Source organism: Cervus elaphus, chromosome 4 (genome assembly GCF_910594005.1).
Source record: "Cervus elaphus chromosome 4, mCerEla1.1, whole genome shotgun sequence".
NCBI lineage: Eukaryota > Metazoa > Chordata > Mammalia > Artiodactyla > Cervidae > Cervus > Cervus elaphus.
Genome location: NC_057818.1, coordinates 49,135,540 through 49,154,522, shown reverse-complemented (window position 1 = coordinate 49,154,522; position 18,983 = coordinate 49,135,540). Strand labels below are relative to the sequence as shown.

The 18,983-nt window shown below is 48.8% G+C and overlaps 2 protein-coding genes across 2 annotated transcripts; both read right to left on the bottom strand.

Annotated features, from left to right (window-relative positions):
- Positions 1–9,722: 9,722 nt before the first annotated feature.
- Positions 9,723–11,365, bottom strand: LOC122689184 (interferon lambda-3-like). Its single transcript, XM_043895390.1, has 5 exons — positions 11,180–11,365; positions 10,832–10,909; positions 10,098–10,241; positions 9,909–9,992; positions 9,723–9,821 (listed from the first exon to the last, which is right to left on the bottom strand). The coding sequence occupies exons 1-5, from the start codon at positions 11,363–11,365 to the stop codon at positions 9,723–9,725; spliced, it is 591 nt and encodes a 196-aa protein (XP_043751325.1).
- Positions 11,366–17,183: 5,818 nt separating this feature from the next.
- LOC122692764 (interferon lambda-4-like) lies at positions 17,184–18,961 on the bottom strand. Its single transcript, XM_043900595.1, has 6 exons — positions 18,934–18,961; positions 18,493–18,572; positions 17,984–18,055; positions 17,755–17,898; positions 17,444–17,518; positions 17,184–17,282 (listed from the first exon to the last, which is right to left on the bottom strand). The coding sequence occupies exons 1-6, from the start codon at positions 18,959–18,961 to the stop codon at positions 17,184–17,186; spliced, it is 498 nt and encodes a 165-aa protein (XP_043756530.1).
- Between the last annotated feature and the right edge of the window lie 22 nt (positions 18,962–18,983).

Here is an 18,983-nt window from a genome sequence, read left to right as displayed (position 1 = left end):
GGTAATCTTGGAATCCACCAAATGGGGCCTCATCTCTAAAACCCTGATTCTGGGAGTACCACCTGCCTTCCTTTGCTCCTTCAGTCCCAGAGGTGATAGTGGATTTATTCCATTACAATCTTTGGGTTACCCTGACATTTTTTTTTTGCTCATCCAGCCTTCCAACACCTGTGCAACCAATTAATCTGATTTATGTATTTAAAAATTTATTTTTTATTGAAGTTGAATTACAATGTTGTATTAATTACTGCTGTACAGTAAAGTGACTTAGTTATTAATACATATATGACATGGGCTCAACTTAACATGCATGCATGTGTATATATATATATACACATGAATATACATATACAAGAATACAATAAATACTCTTTTTCATATTCTTTTCCATTATGGTTTATCACAGGATGTTGAATACACTAGGATCTTATTTATCCTTTCTATATATACCAGGTTGCATCTGCTAATCCCAAACTCCCAATCCAATCCTCTCCCATACCTCTCCCCTTTGGCCACTACCAGTCTATTCTCTGTGTCCATGATTCTGCTTCATAGATAAGTACATTTGTGTCACATTTTAGATTCCACATATAAGTGATATGGTATTTGTCTTTCACTTTTAGACTTACTTTGCTTGGTAGTCAAGTGATCATCTCCAGTTGCACAAATATCTGAATTTAAAACCCTCTTGCCTGAAATAACCTAGAGTGGTTCCATTTTCCTGACTGAACCCTGACTGAACCCTGACTGATCCCTCTGCCACAAATAGGTGGAGATGGAAGATCACAAGGTTATCCTTGAAACTGATGACTTCAACAATACATCCTGTGTTGGGACTCAGTGATTATGAGGTTGTTCTACTGCTTCTTGTTTGGTCGAGCCACGTGGCATTGGGATCTAACCCTGACTAGGAATTGAGCCTGTACCCCCTGCATTGGGAGCACAGAGTCTTAATCATTGGACCACCAGGGAAGTCCTGTCCTACTGATTCTTGACACTTGTGAATCGGTAGGAATTTACTGGAATGTTCTGTGTGTGTGTGTGTGTGTGTGTGTGTGCGTGTGCATGTGTGTGGTCAGTCGTACCTGACTCTTTGTGGCCCCATGGACTATAGGCCTCCAGGTTCCTCTGCCCATGGGATCTCCCAGGCAACAATTCAGGAGTAGGGTGCCATTTCCTACTCCAGGGGATCTTCCCAACCCAGGGATGGAACCCAAGTCTTTTGTGTCTCCAGCATTGACAGGCAGATTCTTTACCACTAGTGCCACCGGGGAAGCCCAACTGGGATCCTGCTGCAGAACAAAATCAAGAAAGTGGGAGGAAGGTCTGTATCTCACTCCTCCCTTTTAAATCTCTTAGACTACACCTCATTGGCCAAAACTAACTTGCATCCAGAGATTAACTGGAAAGGAGTCTGAGGAAGGTTTTTTGGTTTCTAGCTTCATGATGACACAGTGGAAGGAGGTTGGAAAGGATGCCTCTCGACCAGTTAAACCTTCTGACCCCATCAACAAAAGGCTGCCCCAAAACTTTACCACTGGCAGTCATGGTAGGCAGGCAAGGCTGGGGGCCAGATTGTAGGGGTTGAGTGAAGAATTGGGGTGAATCTAGAAGACCGAGAGGCTGAGGTAGTTTGAGCAAATTCAGGTTGGTTGGAAGAGATAACAGGGCCTGAGACAGTTGTTGGGTGGATAAGACAGAAGTGAACGACGGGGAAATTCACTTTCACCGCCAAGGGCCTGGGTTCAATCCCTAGTGGAGGAATTAAGAAACCGCAAGCCGAGTGGCATGGCCAAATAAAAAAAAGTGACAGAAGTATGTTACATGGCAAAAAGGACTTTGCACATGTAATTGATGTTTCGGGCAATAAAGTAGAGAGATAATCCTGGGTTATCTGAGTGAAAGTGTTAGTCACTCAGTTGTGTCTGACTCTTTGTGACCCCATGGACTGTAGCCCATCAGGCTCCTCCGTCCATGGAATTTCCTAGGCGAGAATACTGGAGTGGGTTGCCATTCCCTTCTCCAGGGAATTTTCCCAACCTAGGGACTGAACCCGGGTCTCCCATATTGCAGGCAGATTCTTTACTGTCTAAGCCACCAGGCAGCTTGTATGAGTGGGCTCAGTCTAATCCCATGAACCCTATAAAAGCAGAGGACTTTCTGTGGCTGGGGTCAGAGAACTGATCCTGAAGGAGAAATCAGCGCAGTTCAAAGTGTGAGAAGGATTCCACCCAGGATTGCTGGAAGGGGCCCGCATAGAAACCACCAGAAGGAATGTAGGCAGCCTCTAAGAGTAAAGACCGATTCCTTCTGGACACCTCGGGAGGAAGCAATACCTCGGTCCTACAGTTGTGGGGACAATTCCACCAGCAACGTGTTTGAGCTTAGAAACGGATTCTTCCCCTGAGCCTCCAGGAAGGAAGGCAGCCCTGATAACACCTTGATTTTGGCTTGGTGACAGACCCTAAGCAGAGGACCCAGTGGAGCCCACTCAAAATTCCCATCTACAGAAACTGTAAAATAATAAACATGTGTTGTTTCAAATGGCTAAATGCGTGGTAATGTATCACTGAAGCAACAAAAACATAAAAAAATAAAATAAGAGTGAAAATGCCCCCAGATGAACAGTCTTTCTGCCTAATGATGTCCATGTGTGTTGCCTCAGCCTGCAGAGGAAGGCTTGGCCCAGCGTGAGCGGTTTCTGGGGCCTGAGTCCTAATGATATAAATGAGTCACCCAGTACGTGATAGTTTTCTGACTTATTTAGAAGTGAGTTAATAAGCAAGGTGGGTGCGAGTCCTTCCTTGGTGGTACAGTGGATAAGAATCCACCTGCCAATGCAGGGGAACATGGGTTTGATCCCTGGCCCGGGAAGATTCCACATGCTGCAGAACAACTAAGCCCGTGGGCCACAACTACTGAGCCTGCACCCTAGAACCCACAAGCCGCAACTACTGAAGCCTGTGGGCCTAGAGCCTGTGCTCCACAACAAGAGAAATTACTACAATGAGAAGCCCACGCATCGCAGTGCAGAGTGGCCCTGTTCGCAGCATCTAGAGAAAGCCCATACACAGCAATGAAGACCCAGTGCAACCAAAAATAAAATCAATTAATTATTTTAAAAAATCAGCAAGGAAGGGAAGAGTTACAAAGTAGCAGGACAATACTATAGAGGCTAGTGATATGGTTATTATCTTGATTGTGGTGGTGGTTTCACAGATAAGTTCATATATCAAAAGTGATCAAGTTGTAAATTTAAATATGTGCCATTTACTATATGTCATTTGTATCTCAAGACTACATATAAACTATACATAAAAAATAGACATGGTGAAGACATGAAAAGACAAGCCATGGAGGGGGAGAAGATATTTGCAAAACTATCTTTGAATAAAGATGTTTTATCCAGAATATGTTTTTGAAAACTTGCAACTCAGTAATAAGCCAAAGAACCCAATAAAACTGAGAAAAAAACATTCAAAGACACTTCACCAAGAAAGATATATGGATTGCAGATAACAATAGGAAAGCATGCTCATCATTGTTAGTCATTAGGGAAATGTAAATTAAAATTGAAGAATTGGTGCATTCGAACTGTGGTGTTGGAGAAGACTCTTGAGAGTCTCTTGGACAGCAAGGAGATCAAACCAGTCAGTCCTAAAGGGAATCAACCTGACTATTCATTGGAAGGACTGATGTTGAAGCTGAAGCTCCAATACTTTGGCCACCTGATGCAAAGAGCTGACTCATTTGAAAAGACCCAGATGCTGGGAAAGATTGAAGGCTGGAGGAGAAGGGGACGCCAGAGGATAAGATTGTTGGATGGCATTACCAACTCGATAGACATGAGTTTGAGTAAACTCCAGGAGATAGTGGAGGACAGGGGAGCCTGGGGTGCTACAGTCCATGGGGTCACAAAGAGTCGGACATGACTTAGCGACTGAAAAACAGCAACAACAAAATCACAGTAAGACACCATTATTCATCCACCTGAATGACTTTAAACAGAAGGATTAAAAATACCAAGTGCTGAGACTTCCCTAGTGGTCCAGTGGTTAAGACTCCACCTTCCAATGCAGTGGACGTAGATTTGATCCCTGGTTAGGGAACTAAAATCCCACATGCCAGCCATGCTCTGCAAATAGGGAAGCCAATGCACCATGACAAAGACCCAACACAGCCCCAAACAAACAAACAAACAAAACAAAATGAAGAAGATAAATGAAAATCAAGTGCTGGAGAGCTTGAGAGTAATCAGACTGGGAACTCCATGAGGGCAGGACCTGGGCTCTCTTTGTCATCACGGTGTCTCCTCATCACCCAGTTCAGGGCCTGGCACAGAGCAGATGTTTATTGAGTAAGTGGACAAAATTATTTGGGAGTACATTTCTTGATGACTTCTGGGGTCCCAGAGCAATTGAACCATCTCTCCTAGGGGCTCTCCCTTTATATCTCTCTTATGATGATGCTTGCCTGAGCATTTCCATCTCAGCCTGATAATTCAAGATAATTTCATCTCAAAATACTTAATTTAATCATCACGTCTTAAAAAAATCTTTGCTTTTCCTTCCCCAAGTAAGGTCACTTTTATAGGTCCCAGGGTTGGGCTGTGGATATCTCTGGGTCACTTTTCAGCCTACCACAAGAAAGATCATAAAATCTTTCTTAGAGCAGTCACCTCCTCTCAAGCCAAATTCCCCTCAGCATGGGTCAGAATCTGACCCCTGTGAAAAGTGTCCTGTCTTTCTTCCTTTTTTTTTTCGCCCACTCTACGGCATGAAGGGATCTTAGTTTCTCGACCAGAGATCAAACTCTGTCCTCCTGCAGTGAAAACGCAGAGTCCTAACCACTGCACTGCCAGGGAAGTCCCCAAACACGTCCTCTCTTTTCCCTCTAGATTCACTCTCTGCTCCGCTCTAGGTGGGGGTGTGTGGATTACATCCGTTGGGACTCCCTTGCCTTCTGCCTTCCAGCTGGGTTCAGCCATGGGAGGTGTTAGCAGAAAACTGGAGGGAGGAAAAGAGCAGGTGGATATTGACTCTCCTGACTAGCTCCCAGCTGAGCTGGCAGCAGTGATGTTGCAAGAATCTATGTCAGGGGACTGGAAATCACTCCCTCCCAGGTCCCTTCTGGAGGAACGGTGGCAGCTTCGGGCTGTTGGCTGGGCCGAGGGTGCTGCCCTCTGTTGGTTTCCCTTAGCTATGCACCCGCATCTTGTACAGTTGTTGCTTCAATAAATCCCTTGCCCCATCTGATCATTTGGTCTCCCTAGGGGATCAAGAGGATCGTGGCTGATCCAGTCACCTGGTCAAGCTTGCGCTAGTCCTCAGCAACAGGACAAGTGCAGGCTGGCTTAGGTCAATCAAGAATGACGCTGATGGAGGGGAGGGGGAAGAAGAATTCCCTGGCAGTTCGGTAGTTAGGACTCCGTGTTTCCATTGTGTGGGTCACAGGTTCAATCCCTGATCCCTGATCCAGTTCCCAGCAAGCCACGTGCCGTGGCCAAAAATAAAAGGTGTATAAATTATTGTTTAAGAAAAGAGTAATGTGGGGAAGGGGCTGTGCCAAAAAGAATGACCTGAGACATTTTTGTTGGGCTGCCCACAACCGTGTCTCCTTTAACCATTTTAGTGATAGGGCCTTAAGATAGAGCTCCCTCTCTTATGCAACAGTTCACACGTTAGAAAAAAAAATTTTAATGATGATAAATTGATTTAATAATGAGTCCTTATGTTATGCCAGGGATTGTGTCTTGGTACTTGACATGATTTAACACATTTAATTCCCACTACCTCCCAATGGGGGGAGGATATTATAATTTATTTTACTGATTGGAAACTAAAAGCTTAACTGACTTGCCCCGGGTCACGCAGTCACTAAGTGAGCGTTGGTTGAGATTCCAAGATCTCTCTGACCTCAGAGCTCGCATTTTCAACCATGACCATCATCCTTTCTCAGACTTGAGATACTTCTGTTCATCAGATGAGATGCTAATCTCTTGGCATATATTGTTTCTAACCTATGGAAGAACCTCTTTTTTTTTCCATTTATTTTTATTAGTTGGAGGCTAATTACTTTACAATATTGTAGTGGTTTTTGCCATACATTGACATGAATCAGCCATGGATTTACATGTGTTCCCCATCCCGATCCCCCCTCCCACCTCCCTCCCCATCCCATCCCTCTGGGTCTTCCCAGTGCACCAGCCCTGAGCACTTGTCTCATGCATCCAACCTGGGCTGGTGATCTGTTTCACCCTTGATAGTATACTTGTTTCAATGCTATTCTCTCAGAACATCCCACCCTCACCTTCTCCCAAAGTCTGTTCTGTATGTCTGTGTCTCTTTTTCTGTTTTGCATATTGGGTTATCGTTACCATCTTTTAAAATTCCATATATATGTGTTAGTATACTGTATTGGTGTTTATCTTTCTGGCTTACTTCACTCTGTATAATGGGCTCCAGTTTTACCCATCTCATTAGAACTGATTCAAATGAATTCTTTTTAATGGCTGAGTAATATTCCATTGTGTATATGTATCGTAGCTGGAAGAACCTCTTTACTTGAATATATGTCACCATCATCTCTCACCCAAACTCCCTCATCTACTCTTAGGTGCTCCAGGGAGCTCTCCTCTTCTGAGGCCTGAACTTTTAGAAACATAAATCTGAGCAGTTATATCTTTGATTAAAACTCTGCAATGACTCCCTGTGTATCTTACAGAAAAATCCAAATGCTTAAAGACTTCACAGACACCAAAGGCCCTGGTCCCGATTGACCAGTCTAACCTCACTCCCAGCCATTCCTCTGAGGAGTTCTAGACTCCAGCACACTGGCCTTCTTTCTGTTTCTCAAACTTTAATAACCAGTGTCCTCCCTAGACTGAAGTTCCTGGGAGGACAGGAGCCCGTGGCTCTGTATCAACAATACTGGCAAATAACAGGCGACTAGGAAACACCATCTGTGTAGAATGAGTGGATGACTGAATGGCTGCAGGGATGACTAAATGAACCTTTCAAAGAGAGGTATCCTTCAGTTCTTTTCTTAAAAAAAATTTTTTTTTTAATTTTTATTGTATATTTATTTGACTGCACTGGGTGTTAGTTGAAGCACACGGATCTTCTGTCTTCGCTGGGGCATACAGGATCTTTAGATGTGGCATTCGCACTCTTAGTTGCGGCATGTGGGATGCAGTTCCCTGACCAGGGATCAAACCCGGACCCCCTGCATTGGGAGCAAGGGGTCTTAGTCACTGGACCACCAAGGTAGTCCCCTTAAGTTATTTTCAGATGAAGAAATCTAGAGGCCAGGCAAGGTAAATGTATTACGACAAGTCACTCAGCAGATAAATGTCCCATCTGGGTATCAAATTCAGGTCCAAGTTCAAAGTCAGGCTTCCCTCACTCTCCCTATCTCAGAATGATTGCTCTCACTAGTAAATGTAACACCACTTAATAAATGAAAATGAACTGACACCAGGAGAAAAGAATACCACCAGAGACATGGGGTTTGCAAACATGGGGACACACAAATAGCAGGACCCAGAGTATTATAACTGTGAACTTTGACATCTGTGATCCCCAGATCCCTCAGAGAATGAGACTTGCTTGGGTGGGGAGAGCCAAGAGTTACAGACTCATAGAATCCCCCAAAGACATTGAAGGTTCAAATCAGAGGACCAGCCCTATAATGGTTAGAGGAACACATGCAATTATGTAAGACTGGTTTTTGGTATGTGGGGGTCAGTGACCAAAGCAACCCAGCAATCAAGTCTTCTACTGACCACCCGAGATGATATTCTGTGGCTGTGCATCCCACAGAAATGGATGCATCCAGGGAATGTGTTCTAGTCTTAGGGAAGAACTAGTGTCTCTTGCAACCACTGTGGGTGGGTCAAGGTTCAGTCGATGGTGGCAGAGAAACCATCTGCTGGTGTTCTACCCACTCCAGTATTCTTGCCTGGAGAATTCCAGGACAGATGAGCCTGGTGGGCTACAGTCCATGGGGTCGCAAAGAATTGGACACAACTGAGTAACTGGCACTTATTTGGGGCTTCCCATGTGGCACTAGTGGTAAAGAACCCACCTGCCAATGCAGGAGACTTAAGAGATGCAGGTTCGATCACTGGGTTGGGAAGATCCCCTGGAGGAGGGCATGGCAACCCACTTCAGAGTTGTTGCCTGGAGAATCCCATGGACAGAGGAACCTGGCGGGCTACAGTCCATGGGGTCGCAAAGAGTCAGACACAACTGAATTGACTTAGCAGCACAGTAACAGTAAGGCAAACTCCATCAATAGATGCTAAAACAAATGGGTCAGAGTTTGAGAAGTAATAGGGATTTACATGGTATCAAAGTCTACCCACATCCTTATTTACTCCAAAGAGAAAAATAGTAACTGTACAGTGGAGAAACTTGGCAGGCACCATCTGAAAAAATAAGAAAAACAAAAAGTCGTTAAATTCTGGAGGATATCTTATCTTAGAACACAGCTCTGCTTGCACTGGCTACCTCTCAAATACATGATAGCTACATGTGATCTGGAGACCATACTGAACAGCTAGGCTTAAATGGACCTCACTGTTCGAGATTTCTCATCCTATACAGTAATAAATGTTCTCATTATTAAGGCATTTTTAGTTAATATTACTTTACTTAGAATGCATTCTAGGAAATTCCCTGGTGGTTCAGTGGTTAAGACTCTGTGCATCCAATGCAAGGGGTACGAGTTTGATCCCTGATAGGGGAACTAAGGTCCTACATGCTGAGTCATGGCTAAAAAAAAACCCAAAAAACTAATAATAATAAAAAATTTAAATAAAATAAATTAAAAAGAAAGGGTTTAAAAAAGAATACTTTCTAGTGACACTGTCACACCATCACATAGGTACTGTGGGAGGATCAATAATGTCCCCCAAAGATGCCAACCTCCCATCCCTGACCTATGAATAAATTCTATTACACATGCAGGTGTAATAAAAGGATCTGAAGATGTAATTAAGATTTATGGACTTTGAAATAGAGAGATTATCCTGGATTCCCTGAGTAGACTCAATCTACACACACGTTCTTAAAAGCAGAGAAATTTCTCATGCTGAAGGTAGAAGAGAAATGTGGAAAAGGGAGAAATGAGAGGGACTGCAAGCATAAGAAGGATTTGACTCACAATTGTTGACTCTGAGATCTACGGTCCTCGTTAACCGACCAAGAGCTAAGGATGGGCCATCACAGCAAAGGAACTGGAACCTTAGTCTGACAACCATAAGGAACAGAATCCTGCCGAAAACCTAAATGAGTTTGAAAGGGGATCCTTTCCTGAGCCTCTGAAACTATCCAGCCAGCCACACTTTGACTTAGCCTGTGAGACCCACAGCAGAGAAACGACCCAAGCCCACCCAGATTCCTGACCTGTATAAGTGTGAGATAATGAATTTGTGTTCTGTGGAGTCATTCAATTTGTGAGAATTTGTTGTGGCAGCAAAAAAAAAAAAAATTCACATACACAAACACAGAGACTCACACCAGAGGAAGTATCATTTTTTCATTGTTTATTTGTACACTTTTTATAAAAAGTAGAAAAATAAACATACTGGGTCTGAGTTTGGGAAATGTTATCCATAAATAAAGAAATAATTATTTGAAGGTAATAAATTAAAAAAACTGGTTTTGATGCATAAAAAAATATCTAAAAAGGTGGGACAGGTTGCAGGCGGGTCTCCAGGGTCAGACACACTGGTCTCCACTGGCAACACATTTCAGGTCCCGGGTGAGGAGGCGGAAGAGGTTGAACATCACAGAGGCTTCGAGGCAGTCCTGGGACTCCTGAGGGGAGAGAGGGATGGCTCAGTATCTCCCACGCCTGGGATCCCAGCTGCCCCAGACATCAGTTTGGCTTCTCTGCTCACTCACCTTCTTCTGGGCCTCCTGAAGCCGGTGCAGCCAGTGGTGGAGGTGGCCCCGGGGCCTGGGGCTTGCTGTGGGCTGAGCTGGGACCTGTGGGCAGAGGATAGAGGGGTGAGGCTGTGAGGCGGAGCCGGGGACCGAGGGGGACATCCAAGTGGTCAGAACCCAGACCCGGCCCGGGGCCTCAGCACTCACACAGGCCTGGAGCTTGGAGTGGATGTACCGCAGCGTGAGAAGGGGCCGCTCCAGGCTGTGGTCCAGGGATGAGTTAGCCATGGCCTCCAGGACCGTCAGTGTCAGGGCCAGCTCTGCCTTCAGAGCCACGGGGCGCTCCCACACCTGAGGAGGAGACAGAAGACACGTGAGAGCTGCACGTGAGAGAGGGACAGGTGAGGGGACAGGTGAGGGGACAGGTGAGGGGGACAGGTGAGGGGACAGGTGAGGGGACAGGGGAAGGGACAGGTGAGGGGACAGGTGAGGGGGACAGGTGAGGGGGACAGGTGAGGGGGGACAGGTGAGGGGACAGGTGAGGGGGACAGGTGAGGGGAAAGGTGAGGGGGGACAGGTGAGGGGACAGGTGAGGGGGACAGGTAAGGGGAAAGGTGAGGGGGGCAGGTGAGGGGGACAGGTGAGGGGACAGGTGAGGGGGACAGGTGAGGGGGGAAGGTGAGGGGGACAGGTAAGGGGGACAGGTGAGGGGACAGGTGAGAGGGACAGGTGAGGGGGGGGCAGGTGAGGGGGACAGGTGAGGGGGTCAGGTGAGGGGACAGGGGAAGGGAAAGTCAGGGTCAGGTGAGAGACACAATCCGCGTGGTTGGCTGAGGGGAAGCGCAGGGGAGGACAGGGAGAGAAGGACACGTGAGAGGAGGGAGGGGCACCTGCAGAGCCAGAGCGGGTGAGGGCAGGTGGGCCTGACTCTCCCAACTCACCTGCAGGTGCTTCAGGTCCCGGGTCCTGGGGAACAGGCGGGCGCTGCAATTCCCGTCCTTCTGCAGGAGTGAGTCCTCCTAGAGAGCAAGGGCAAAGTCAGATCACAGCGGGAGGGACGGAGGGGGGACCCCAGGGAGACCCGAGGATGGCCAACAACAGGAGGGGAGGTGAACTTCCCAAAGGATGGTAGAGGCTCATCCAGGGCAGGACAGGCGATCGCCCACTGCGGGGAGCGGGGAGGCCAGCCCCGTGAAGGGAGGGCAGGCCCGCCTGCAGCCCAGGTCATCTAGGAGCCCACAGGAGGGGGCTGGGGGCTCACCCACTGCAGGAGGGGTGGGGAGACTCACAAAGGCATCCTTGGCCGTCTTGAAGGCCTGCAGCTCTTGCGGGGACAGAGACTTGAACTCGGCCATGTGGCAGCCCCTGGCAGGAGGGACGGCCCTGGGGGCAGAGGGCACAGGAGCTGCCCCTGTCCTGCTCAGCGCCGCGGTCAGCAGCATCAGCACCAGCACCAGCGTGCAGCCCGGGGCCATGTCTGCTTCAGGAAGGATAGAGAGGTGAGGGGGGGAGGGCGTCAGGCAGGGAGGGTGCAGGCTGTGGGGAGGCGAGGGTCCCAGACAATGATGTGGGGGCTCACCCAGCTTCATTCCTGCTCTCTGGTCTCTGTCAGAACGGGGGATCAAGTGTCCACTCTGAGGCTGTTGCCTGGGATCTCAGTCTTGTCTGGCGTCTCTGACTTCAGCCTCCTCTTCTGGATCTCGGCTCGTTGCTCCGTTTGTGTCTCTGAACTTCCAGCTCCGTCTGAGGTGTAACTGCTGCCTGAGCTCCATGGTGCAGCTTTTAGCCTGTGCAGCCGGGCAATCCCAGCTGATGTACGAAAAGTGAAAACACAGGTAGTGGCTGACAGTGGCCACCAGGGGAGACCCGGGCTGGGAAAGCCCAGAGCAGGGCGGAGCCAGTGAGCCAGGTGAGCAATTGAGCGAAAGATAAAATGACATCGATTTATGCTCATTTCGAATGAGTAATAAAGTAATGAGTGAGTAATGAAGACAAAATTAGGACGGGGATAGCTTCAGCTCCACAAGGGGTGGGGAAGTTTCTCCTGCAGGGACCAGGCTGATTTAGGGTTGGATGGGGAGGGGACTGGAGAAGGCAATGGCAACCCACTCCAGTACTCTTGCCTGGAAAATCCCATGGACAGAGGAGCCTGGTAGGCTGCAGTCCATGGGGTCACGAAGAGTCGGACACGACTGAGTGACTTCACTTTCACTTTTCACTTTTCACTTTCATGCATTGGAGAAGGAAATGGCAACCCACTCCAGTGTTCTTGCCTGGAGAATCCCAGGGACGGCGGAGCCTGGTGGGCTGCCGTCTATGGGGTCGCACAGATTCGGACACGACTGAAGCGACTTAGCAGCAGCAGCAGCAGCAGGGGAGGGGACAGAGGGATTTTCTCTTTTGCAGATGCCCCAATGCAGGAAGTAGAAGGAAAAGGCACCTGTTGGAGGTGTTACCATGAACAACCTGGACCTTCCAAGAGGAAGGCTGTTCAGAGGATGGGAGAAGATCCAGGGGTGAAGTTTAGGGTGTGGAGAGGAGGTCAGAAAGGCAAAAACACTCTGGAGCTAAGAGAGGAGACCAGCTCCTCCCCACCTGGTACTGATATCGACAGAATAATAGGGGAGGGGCGGAGTCTGCACTAACCTGTTCTCTGATTGTCAGGCACAGGAATAGGAGGATCTGTTATGAAATTGGAGTGTGACCAAGACTTCAGGGAAATCAACTGGGTTTGAGAAAAATGACTTCATTCATTCACTAAGTAATTACTCACCCCCTCCCTCACTTTGGGTCAGACCCTTTTAAGGCGCCAGGAAGAGATCATTAAAAAAAATACAAGGCATAAAACTATGCTTCATGAAGTTTTTTTTTGTTTTTTTGTTTTTTTTACAAGAAAAAGGTACCAGAGAGTATGGGATGGGGGGATTAGGCATGTAGGATGTATTATGTTACATAACATCAGATAATGAAAATGAAAGAAATGAACCAGGGTTGAGAGCAGAGTGGAAGGGAAACTTTGCATTAAATAAGGTAATGAAATGACACTTGAGGGCAGACCTAAAGGAAGTGAGGGAAGGAGCGCTGTGGAGATCTGAGAGGGAGCCTTCTAAGAAAAGGAAACAGTGCAAAAGGAAAAGAGAGAGAACCTCCTCCTTTTGTGAGCCTGTCTATGTCTCTGCTGCAATGTGGTCTTGAATACTCGTGATAGCACCAAAGACATCCATGCTTTAATTCTGTATTTCAAATACAGAAGATGGGGCGTGGGGGGGACCCAGAGAGGTTAAGAAAGTTGTTCACGGTCACACAGCAAATAACCAGTGAGGGCAGGATATGAACTGAATTTTGTCTGAAACCGGAAAATAGCCACTGCACTCAGCAGCCCCACTGTAGTTAGATCTCCTGGACTTGGAGGGAGTTGATTTTTTCAATAGAAAGTGTGGAGTCCTTTTGACTATTCCTCCCACTCCCTCTTCCCTTCATTCGTAATTCCAGGGAGAGGGTGGACCAAAGTCTTCAGCTGGGGATATCTTTGAACACTAATAATAAAGATTCCAAAGCAACCGCAGGGATGTGCCCAAGGCACCTACCAGTGTTCTGGTTCAGTCAGTTCAGTTCAGTTCAGTCACTCAGTTGTGTCCGACTCTTTGCGACACCATGAATTGCAGCACACCAGGCCTCCCTGTCCATCACCAACTCCTGGAGTTTACTCAAACTCATGCCCATCGAATCAGTGATGCCATCCAGCCATCTCATCCTCTGTCGTCCCCTTCTCCTCCTGCCCCCAATCCTTCCCAGCATCAGGGTCTTTTCCAATGAGTCAACTCTTTGCATGAGGTGGCCAAAGTACTGCAGTTTCAGCTTCAGCATCAGTCCTTCCAATGAACACCCAGGACTGATCTCCTTTAGGATGGACTGGTTGGATCTCCTTGCAGTCCAAGGGACTCTCAAGAGTCTTCTCCAACACCGTAGTTCAAAAGCATAAATTTTTCGGTGCTCAGCTTTCCTCACAGTCCAACTTTCACATCCATACATGATCATTGGAAAAACCATAGCCTTGACCAGATGGACCTTTGTTGGCAAAGTAATGTCTCTGCTTTGTAATATGCTATCTAGGTTGGTCATAACTTTCCTTCCAAGGAGTAAGCGTCTTTTAATTTCATGGCTGCAATCACCATCTGCAGTGATTTTGGAGCCCCAAAAAATAAAGTCTGACACTGTTTCCACTGTTTCCCCATCTATTTCCTATGAGGTGATGGGACCAGATGCCATGATCTTAGTTTTCTGAATGTTAAGCTTTAAGCCAACTTTTTCACTCTCCTCTTTCACTTTCATCAAGATGCTTTTCAGTTCCTCTTCACTTTCTGCCATAAGGGTGGTGTCATCTGCATATCTGAGGTTATTGATATTTCTCCCAGCAATCTTGATTCCAGCTTGTGCTTCTTCCAGCCCAGGGTTTCTCCTGATGTACTCTGCATATAAGTTAAATAAGCAGGGTGACAATATACAGCCTTGACATACTCCTTTTCCTATTTGGAACCAGTCTGTTGTTCCATGTCCAGTTCTAACTGTTGCTTCCTGATCTGTATACAGGTTTCTCAAGGGGCAGGTCAGGTGGTCTTGTATTCCCATCTCCTTCAGAATTTTCCACAGTTTATTGTGATCCGCACAGTTGAAGGCTTTGGTGTAGTCAATAAAGCAGAAATAGATGTTTTTCTAGAACTCTTTCGCTTTTTTGATGATCAAGGGATATTGGCAATTTGATCTCTGGTTCCTCTGCCTTTTCTAAAATCAGCTTGACCATCTGGAAGTTCTTGGTTCACGATTGCTGAAGCCTGGCTTGGAGAATTTTGAGCATTACCTTACTAGCGTGTGAGATGAGTGCAATTGTGCGGTAGTTTGAGCATTCTTTGGCATTGCCTTTCTTAGGGATTGGAATGAAAACTGACCTTTTCCAGTCCTGCGGGCACTGCTGAGTTTTCCAAATTTGCTGGCATATTGAGTGCAGCACTTTCACAGCATCATCTTTCAGGATTTGAAATAGCTCAACTGGAATTCCATCACCTCCACTAGCTTTGTTCATAGTGATACTTTCTAAGGCCCACTTGACTTCACATTCCAGGATCTCTGGCTCTAGGTGAGTGGTCACACCATTGTGATTATCTGGGTCGTGAAGATCTTTTTTGTACAGTTCTTCTGTGTATTCTTGCCACCTCTTCTTAATATCTTCTGCTTCTGTTAGGTCCATACCATTTCTGTCCTTTATTGAGCCCATTTTTGCGTGAAATATTCCCTTGGTATCTCTAATTTTCTTGAAGAGATCTCTAGTCTTTCCCATTCTGATGTTTTCCTCTATTTCTTTGCATTGATCGCTGAGGAAGGCTTTCTTATCTCTCCTGGCTATTCTTTGGAACTGTGCATTCAAATGGGAATATCTTTCCTTTTTTCCTTTGCTTTTTGCTTCTTTTCATTTCACTGTTACTTGTAAGGCCTCCTCAGACAACCATTTTGCCTTTTTGCATTTCTTTTCCATGGGGATGGTCTTGATCCCTGTCTCCTGTACAAAGTCACAAACCTCCGTCCATAGTTCATCAGGCTTTCTGTCTATCAGATCTAGTCCCTTAAATCGATTTCTCACTTCCACTGTATAGTCATAAGGGATTTGATTTAGGTCATACCTGAATGGTCTAGTGGTTATCCCTAGTTTCTTCAGTTTAAGTCTGAATTTGGCAATAAGGAGTTCATGATCTGAGCCACAGTCAGCTCCCGGTCTTGTTTTTGCTGACTGTATAGAGCTTCTCCATCTGTGTTCTGGTTAGTCCTGTCAATTGCAGGGACTTTATATCAGGGGAGGAGACACTGCTAAAAGGAATCCTGAAAATTGACAAAATACCTCAAAATTCTTAAACATCATAGTGCTTCTCTTACAAAGGAAGTTCAGGGGAGTGGTTAAGAGCTTGGGAAGAAAGTGAAAGTGTTAGTCCAGTCACATCTGACTCTTTTTGAACTCTTGAACTGTAGCTCACCAGGCTCCTCTGTCCATGGGATTCTCCAGGCAACAATAGTGGAGTGGGTTGCCATTTCTTCCTCCAGGGGATCTTGCTGACCTAGGGATTGAACCTGGGTCTCTTCCGTTGCAGGCAGATTGTTTACACTCTGAGACACCAGGTAGGAGCCTGGGAGCTGGAGTCAAAGATTCTGGGATTCAAACCAGGCTCTGACCATCACTGGTTGTGTGACCTTGGGACCAGGCCTGTTTCCAAGCTATCCATAAAAATTGTTCATCCACAGGTTCAGACTATTTTTTTGCCCCACAACGGGGCAAATAGGATCTTAATTCTCCAACCAGAGATCTATCTCAAGCCCCCTGCACTGGAAGCCCAGCATCTTAACCACTGGACCACCAAGGAAGTCTCTTGACAAAATTTTGAAGTCCAATTGTTTTGCATTTATATGTGTGGTGATTTAATGGAGATCAATTATTACTGCCATTCCATGACTTCAGCTGGAAGTTTCAGAAACATTATTTTAATGTATATTACTCACTGCAAGAGAAGCGCAATAATGCCATGGCATGGATAAGAAAACTGAAGCTCAAAGAGAATTTGTCCAGACACACAACTATGAAGTGGCAGGGACAGAACTGAAACTCAAGTCACCTGATTTCCCTGTCTCAGCATTTTGTGATCAGCAGCCCTCCCCACAAGGATCACAGGAGAAACAACCAACAGAAATGCAAAAAAATATTTAATAATTGGCAATAAATTAACAATAGAATACAGAATAGCAAACACACACAGAAACGTCATCAATACAAAACACACAAGTTACAGAACTAAAAGAAAAAACAACAACAACAACTGCTTCTCAGAAGGACTTTTGGCCCCTTTACTACCCAGGCCCTCAGGGAATGAGGCCTCCCCAGCGGGAGCTCTAAAAGTCACAGATTCGTGGACTCTCAAGGGGACCACTGAAGGTTCAAAGCTGGAATTGGAACTTGTCACGGGACAGGGGTTCCTGTAACTACAGAAGTAGAAACCGGTCCATGGTCCGTGGTGGTGGTCAGCGACCAAGGCAGACACAGACTCCAGTCATTTCCTGGGAGGTTCTTAGGGCAACGCATCCCACGGGAATACCGCTGGTTTCAGGGAAATCCTCCGGTCTTTAGGGAAAGGGCGCCTCTGGCACCAGCGCAGGCGGCTGAGAGACCCCCTGGGTCAGTGAACCCTCGGAGGAGGGCGGCGCGCGCAGCCAGGCGCCCTGAGCGCTCCGGGTCCAGGCGGAGCGGCGGCGGCATCACAGACAAGGCCCCGAGTGCGCCACCAGCCGCAGGTCCCACGCGAGCAGGTGCAGGAGGTGGAAGATGACGGTGGCTTCGTGGCACCGAGGCGAGTCCTGCAGCCCGGGAAGGAGGCAGAGCGGGGCTGAGTCAGGAATCTCCTTCCCGAGAGACCCCCCGCTCCGGACCCTCAGGGCTCCAAGCCCGGCCCCCGCCCCGTCTCCACCTCCCGCGGTCCTCCCTGCGGTCCAGCCGCGCTCGCGCTGGCTCCACTCACAGCTCGGCGAGTCTTGGGACGCCTCCCGGGCCGCGGCGGGGACCTCCTCCAGGAGCCTGGCCGGGCCAGCTCGAGCTGGAGCGGGGAAGGAGGTCAGCGAAGGCGGTGGAGACCCGAGCCTCCCCTCCCCTCCCCGGTGACTCGGGCCCTCTCCCTTCCGGCGGCCGCAGAGCAAAGGCGGGAGGGTGCGAATCGTGTCCGTGCCCGCTTCCGGGCTCAGGGGGACAGCTTCGCAGTGCGGGTCGTGGCCCTGAGACCAGGGGCGCAGAGCGAGGCGCGAGCGGCGCGGGGCCGGGCCGCCGAGCACTCACGCAGGCCGCCACGTCCCGGCCCGCGGCCGCCAGCAGCTCCAGGGTCTGCCCGACGCCGGGGAAGAGCTCGGGGCTCGGCAGGCTGCTCAGCACGGCCTGGGCGTCGGCGAGGTCGCGGGCCACCCGACGGAGCATCGCACAGGACTGCGGGGAGCCGGCTGGAGTTAGACAGGGCGGCGCCCGAGCCGCCCCCCACCACACACACAACCCCGCCGGCCTCGGGCCTCACCGACGGCCGAGGAGGGTTCCTCTTCTGGCGGATCGAGCAGTTTTGGGGCCCCCAGCTCAGCGTCTCTTCTTCCTGCGGGACAAGAGCTGGGGTGATGCAGGGCCTCCTGGCCAGGGCCACTGGAGCACTGGGGACGTCGAGGATTCCTGGGCGTGGATCAGTGGGTCGGGACGGTGGTGTTTTTCGTGTCCCGCACCAGGCTGCGCTCTGATGAGTGAGCGGAGCTGTAATGCTCACGCCTTCCCGGTGCGGAGCCTGCGCCTCGACGTGGAGTTAAGTCCGCCTGGAGGGGGCGCCCCTCTGTGACCCTCACCAAGGCCGTATATGAGCCGACCACGGGACCCCCGGGAAGACGTCAGAGTCACAGTTGTGGACCCTGAAATCAGAGATGTGCCTGCTGGACGCTAGAACATGGGCGCCCCTCGGGCCAAAACCTGCTGTCTCTGAGCCTGGAGGGACCAGGGCTGGGCGAGGGGGGGTGGGGGGCAGGGCCTCAGAGCATCACTCACATATCGGTCCCTCACTGCCTTAACAGCCAGCAGCGCCCAGGGGTCCAAGGAGCGATAATGTGAGAGGAGGCAGCGCCGGGCTCAGTCATGTGGGGTATGCCACCACACCCACAGTCTCCAAAACCCACAGCCCGACGACGGCTGCTGTGGCTGCGCCACTCCGCCCCATCTCTGCTCCTGCTGCAGGCGACGGATGTCAGGGAGCCCAAAGAGAAGGCCCTGAGTCCAAGCCCCTGCCTCTGGTTAGACTGGCAGAAGGACAGCCCCTCACAGCGTGGACGCTGATCACACCCAGGGGAAGAGGCAGGGAGGGTCCTGACAGCCCTCCTACCCTCAGCCTCTCTCCCCTCACTCCTCACCTGCACTGTGTCTTGGGTTCCTGGCACTGCAGCAGGGCCTGTCTTCCACTGGCCTCTGGGTGGTGTCCAGAGTGGTGCCCACCTGGGTCGGTGGTGCCTGCACCCTCCATGGTGGCTTTTAAGTGTTTTTAA

Coding starts and splice junctions, on each gene's coding strand:
- LOC122692764 (XM_043900595.1), bottom strand. CDS start 18,961: ATGGAGGGTGCAGGCACCACCGACCCAG. Junction 18,056..18,492: donor AGGCAGTGAGGGACCGATAT/GTGAGTGATGCT, acceptor CTTGTCCCGCAG/GAAGAAGAGACGCTGAGCTG. Junction 17,899..17,983: donor GGAACCCTCCTCGGCCGTCG/GTGAGGCCCGAG, acceptor GGCTCCCCGCAG/TCCTGTGCGATGCTCCGTCG.
- LOC122689184 (XM_043895390.1), bottom strand. CDS start 11,365: ATGGCCCCGGGCTGCACGCTGGTGCTGGTGCTGATGCTGCTGACCGCG. Junction 10,910..11,179: donor AGACGGCCAAGGATGCCTTT/GTGAGTCTCCCC, acceptor CTTGCTCTCTAG/GAGGACTCACTCCTGCAGAA. Junction 9,993..10,097: donor ACTCCAAGCTCCAGGCCTGT/GTGAGTGCTGAG, acceptor CTCTGCCCACAG/GTCCCAGCTCAGCCCACAGC.